Consider the following 6,000-nt stretch of genomic DNA (forward strand, 5'->3'; position numbering starts at 1 on the left):
ACTATCCACGATAACTCCAAGATCTCTTTCTTGATTTGTTGTAGGCAAATTAGCCCCCATCATACTGTATGTATAATAGGGGTTATTTTTTCCAATGTGTATTACTTTACACTTATCCACATTAAATTTCATTTGCCATTTTGTTGCCCAATCACTCAGTTTGGTGAGATATTTTTGAAGTTCTTCACGGTCTGCTTCTGTTTTGACTACCTTAAACAGTTCATGATTGTATAGACCTCTATCATATCCCCCCTTAGTCTCCTCTTTTTTAAGATGAAAAGTCCAAGTCTTTTTAATCTCTCTTCAGATGGGACCTGTTCCAAACCCCTAATCATTTTTGTTGCTTTTTCCTAAATCTTTTCCAATGCCAATATATCTTTTTTGAGAGGAAGCAACCACATCTGTATGCAGTAATCAAGATGTTGGCATACCATGGTTAAATATAGATGCAATAAGATATTCTCTGTCTTATTCTTTGTCCCTTTTTTTATTGATTCTTAACATTCTAGGATGAGGGGACAGCAGGAAGTGGGGAGCTGGCTGGGAGTCCAGGGGCTGGGAAAAGGGGGCTGTGACAGGGATCCAGAAAATCCCTCATCTGAGACAAGTCAGGTCCCAAGGGTGCCGGACCAACCTGTACCAGTATCTCTAGTATATTTGATATTAGAATCCTGTGAGCCACCTAAGGGTATGTCTAGACTACATGCCTCTGTTGCCAGAGGCATGTAGATTAGGCTACCAGGCATAGGAAAATGAAGCGGCGATTTAAATAATCGCCGGTTCATTTAAATTTACATGGCTGCCGCGCTGAGCGGACAAACAGCTGATCAGCTGTTTGTCGGCTCAGCGCTGTAGTCTGGATGCGTGGGTGTCGACATCAAAGGCATTTGTCGACCACCCAGGTATGCCTCCTGGGATGAGGTATACCTGGGTGGTTGACAAATGCCTTGGATGTCGACACCCGCACGTCCAGACTACAGCGCTGAGCCGACAAACAGCTGATCAGCTGTTTGTCAGCTCAGCGCGGCAGCCATGTAAATTTAAATGAACTGGCGATTATTTAAATCGCCGCTTCATTTTCCTATGCCTGGTAGCCTAATCTACATGCCTCTGGCGACAGAGGCATGTAGTCTAGATGTACCCTAAGTTAAAATTCTTAGGTTGGTGAGTTCCAATTCCAAGTACATCGTCTGCATTGACTGAAGATGATACCACTGTGTTACTGACAATGTTTATTATTGCCTCTGGTGTATAGTGGAGATCAGTGCACAGGTCTAGCTGCTTATCAATGACTTCCCTACCTGTTTCATCCACAGTAATCCTTGATATCATTTCTTCTTTGTTGTATTTGTGTATCTTTTGTATTTGTGCCTCACTGGTAGTATTAATGTTTGTAATGTCTTCTAGCAAGCAAGATGCATATGTAAAAGCTAATGATATGAAGCTAATGATAAGAAGTACACAGTAGCTTTTTTCAGGGGAAAAGGCAATATGCCACATTTATTGAGAATACAATGTAAAAAGCATCATATGCACACAGACACAGACACCAGGCCTGCTGACATTGTTCTAGTTCCCAGTCTATACCCATAATCAACCTAATGGCCTGTTAAGTTGGAATTGATCTGTCAGTTATAAGCTGATGCTCTGAGGCTTTTCAGGGCAAAACCAAAGTTCCATTGAAAAAGACCCCATCTTTATAATGATCATTTCCCATGCAAGTCTATAGGTTTTACAGCATCATGTTGCAATCAGTTGTTCCTTAATGAGTATTTATCTCAACATTTCTTTCATTGTCATCTTTAATCAGCATTTTGGTGATGTTTTCTGGGTGTCACTCTTTCCTGGTTTCTTTTGGTTCTTGTTATATTGTACTCAGGTGATACTTGCCTCAGCTGCAGGGTCATCAATCTGTCTCTCGTTGGTCATCAGACGTGGTGGCTTCTAATAGTCCCTTGTCTGCCTGGACTCTCCTCCTCCTTCCTTGACCATCTGGACATAGCAATGTCCTTCATGCTTATCTTTCTCTACAAACTTATTTCTCACTCACACAAATAAGAATTACATAGTTTATTTTGTGAAGTTGAAAACCGTATGGAACATTCTAAGAGTATAAGGTAATCATTACAGAATTATCCACGCAGTCAAGAACTACTACAAACATTCTGAAATCCTCTTATGCTCAAAAAATAGACATAAGGATAAAAGGGTGACCATGATGAATCACAAAGCCCTTCTCGTCTACGCCTACCTCATCATCGCATATGCACTTATCATCTTACCAGATGCATATCTACCAATGACACTAGGCTATTCCTTTCTGCTAATTAGAAAGGGTAGCCAGCAGGTCCAGCTAAACACATCACATTCTCCTAATATATCCCACTCCTATGTTATTTAGACTGGCCTCACGGTGATCCCAATGAATGCTATCTTTGCTGTGGCCATACCTCATGAAGGTGGTTTAAATTAAGGATGTTAAATACCGGTTAATTTATTAGTGGAGTAGTTGATGGAATTTCCATCGGCTACTCAACTAGTTGATAGGCACTTCCGCATTCCTCCTTTGAATTGTACAAGGACACCTGTAGGGGGCCCTTGTACATTTCAAAGGAGGAATGTGGAAGTCAGTGTGTAGCCCAGGGCTAGCAGGAAGTCCCGCTGACTCTGGGCTCTATGTGGACGCTTACCCTTTGAAATGCACAAGAGTCCCCAGTGGGGGACTCAGAGCTGAACTCGGGCTCCATGTGGCATTTCCAAGGAACCCAGGATCAGCTGGGAACTTACCAGGCTCTGTGTGGCGCTGCCACTTTGAAGTACTCCCTCATAAAGGCAGCAAAGAGTGCGGGGGGAGGGCGGGAGTGTGACTAGTCAACTTGACTAGCCAATAAGCATTTGCTTATCGGATAGTCAACTAGTCAATCAGTTCTTAACATCCTTAGTTTCAATGTACATGTCACTCCACATTTCATATTCCTAGAACATGATGCATGACTTGCTCACCTTTTATGAACTGCTCTAAGATATTACCTGGCATGGATTCCACAGATAATACAGGCCAGACCGTGCATAATTGGCATGTCCACCTGCGAAGATGTAAGGCAGCATCAGTTTCACAACTTCTACAGAAGTGGCCTTTCTCTTTCTCTCTCTCTCTGCTCTTATACATATAATCATTAAGACTGACCACAATATCAAGGCACAATGTTGTTGTTCTGCTCTTGCTAGCTAAGTCTTTCAACACCACCTTTAGGTCTTAAAATGGGTTTTAATGAATTTTTCTTCTCAGCATTTCCTCTGCACCTATTCAGAGTGCCTTGACTTGCTGAGTTGTTCTCTTTCAGCTCAACATCTTTGTCATCCATGAGTCAGAAATAGTTACATTTTGGATTTTTTTCTTCTCTGAAATGGTGACACAGGTAACTTTTAATCCTTACTGCTTCTGACTTTGTTTCTTTCAGATTATTCTTGGAAAACCAAAGCTGCTCGTGCTCAATTACCAGGCCCTACTTACAATCCAGCAGCAAAAACCATGAATATCCTGGCTCGCCCACCTCCAATTCAACCAGTACATGGAAGAACAGACTGGGTGGCCAAATACGGAGGACATCGATAGAAGTGCTGTTTCATGGTGCACTTTCTGTGCAAGTTACATTGTTATCCTACAATGGGAATCTGAAATGCATATTTCCCTTAATTTTTCTTAAGACTATGCAATAGTAGAAATACTGGAGATCTTGTATTTTATTTCTTCTGCGGGTACTAAAATCCATAGGGCTAAAAGATAGGATTTTATATAGTAGTGTATATCTTGCCAAAATTGAGTATTTGTACTACTAATAGACAACTTGTAAATGTTGTTAGAAAACTTTTTGTAGACTTAGCTGCTGCTCTGTATACTCTTAAAATTGCATGACTTTAATTTATCCTATAAGAATAACTCTGTATTGGTGATTTGTACATTCATATCCATAAGCAAGTAATAGGGCCAAATTGGAGCAACAACTGGCTTCTGAATGGATGCTGCTTCCTTGTGCAAGTTCCTTACTGTGAAGTTAAACAGTGAAAGCACAAATAGTGGGAGTTTGAGAATACAGCTCTCTGAGTAGTGAATGCTACAGTGATGTGGCCACGGTATCCTAAGATTTAATTATGATACCAGAATATTTTATTAACAAAATGTTCATATTAGGCCCTAATTCTGCAGATTTACATCCCTGCTGCTCATCTGAAAACTAGTGAGGTTACATAAAATCAAAGTAACTTCGTATTTTTGGCTTATTGACTTTCTGGCTAATTCACCAAAACACAAGTGAATTTGTTAATACCCATTTAACTGTAGTGTTTTTTCTTAGTGACCATAAAAGTGAACTACAAAATTCCTCACTTCTTACAATAATTCACTAAATTACATAAGACAGGAAATGAGAGTGTTAGAGGAAGAAATATTTTACGATTGTTTTCCTTATTGAAGTACGTATCCAATCCTGGTTTCTAACAATTATACAAATTCCTCTGATGCTAATGAAGTTATGTAATAGTCCAAGATCTATAAACTTGTTCAACACCACACTTCTAAGGACTTTGTACCTTCCAATGAGTTGTGGAGAGTTTTTTTTAAATGTCAACTGGGATGTGTACTATTAAAACCTGCATTTAAAGTAGGAATTATAGACTTAATAACTACATTAAATCTGCCATTTTTAAGTCCAAAATGAGTATATACTCTGTTCTTTTAAAGGTATAAAACTGTTTGTTACAGTATTGTAACAAGTATTGTAAAAAGTATTTTGTATAGATTTTATTAGAAAGCTTTTGTTGATCTAATTTGCCATAATCCAATAGTTATGTAATTTTACAGGTGCTCAATTTAATCAGTCAGACTAGCCATAAAATGTCAGCTATTTTGCTATGAAAACTACATCCAAAGTAGTAGCTAAATGAAATGACACCATATAAAACTGGAAAAGTTAATAGTATCTATAGTGTGATGTAGGAATTTCTGATTAGTGATGTACTACAGAAAACTTCAGTCCCATGTTGTATTTGGTGTTTTTTTTTTAACTGGTTTGTCAGTCCTTCAAAGCTAATCTTCCTTGTATTATTTAAAGACAGTTGTAATACACTATTTAATTAGTGGTTGTGTTACTTAAAGGACAGACTTTCAAAACAGGCCTGGTTCATTAGTGCACTGAGAATTGGAAAGCACTAGCTTGATAATAAAGATCACTTCTGAGGAGTACATGATCATGGTTTACAGTCTTTCTTTATTGTTTTTTAAAATTCTTAAATCAAAGAACTATATAATAAATTGTCTGTGAAAAGTCACTTTGGGCAAGAGATTCTGAAAAACTAAAATATCTTTTGTCATAAAAATACATGCCATCTGCTGCTCTTATGGGATCAGAGGATATTTACAGCCATGCAAATAGAACTGAACAGCTCATATGGTCAAACATCCATACCTCAAACATGATAAAGCCTTAAATGTACTGAACTGTAAAAGCATGCATGTCCTTTCAATAGTGAAAATTGCTTTTTAAAAGTGACTGTAAACTCCACAAAATGCTTAATATTAAACAAAAAATAAAGCCCTATATATTTTCTACTAAGTACTTTTTGGTTTACTATTGTTTTGCCTGAACATGGAACAAGCTACTACTTCTAGCAGTTTGGAATAGAAACTGCCTCCTACATTTTATTAGGGGGTAAAACGCAACTACAAGAAGAGATCAATATTCGGTTTTCAGTTTTGTGGAACAGTTGAGAGGTAATGTGCAATGACAGCTACTGTACAAAATTTTAGAAGTTAGGTATTCTCCATACATGGTAATCAATAAATTTGATTACCACTTCCCCTCGTCCCCAATTTCATTCAGCCACAATTGAAGCCAATGTCTCCAATTACTGGAGGTAGACTTGTTCTTTATACCATTTGAAAGCTGTTTATATCAGTGGTCTTCAGTTTACCAGATGTGTTTATATGTTTCCATTTTACTT

At 38.2% G+C, this 6,000-nt stretch overlaps 1 protein-coding gene across 3 annotated transcripts in view; it reads left to right on the forward strand.

The window, feature by feature from the left end:
- The window catches only part of MAK (male germ cell associated kinase), a 55,394-nt gene extending 50,147 nt beyond the window's left edge, over nucleotides 1–5,247 (forward strand). For all 3 annotated transcript variants that reach the window (XM_075921268.2, XM_075921265.2, XM_075921264.2), the window contains one exon: nucleotides 3,462–5,247. In XM_075921268.2, the coding sequence (XP_075777383.1) occupies nucleotides 3,462–3,616 (155 nt within the window). In that variant the 3' untranslated portion in view covers nucleotides 3,617–5,247. The remainder of the gene's footprint in view (nucleotides 1–3,461) is intronic.
- Nucleotides 5,248–6,000: the final 753 nt, after the last annotated feature.

The sequence above is a fragment of the Pelodiscus sinensis genome, chromosome 2, assembly GCF_052426305.1.
Source record: "Pelodiscus sinensis isolate ZL-2025 chromosome 2, ASM5242630v1, whole genome shotgun sequence".
NCBI lineage: Eukaryota > Metazoa > Chordata > Testudines > Trionychidae > Pelodiscus > Pelodiscus sinensis.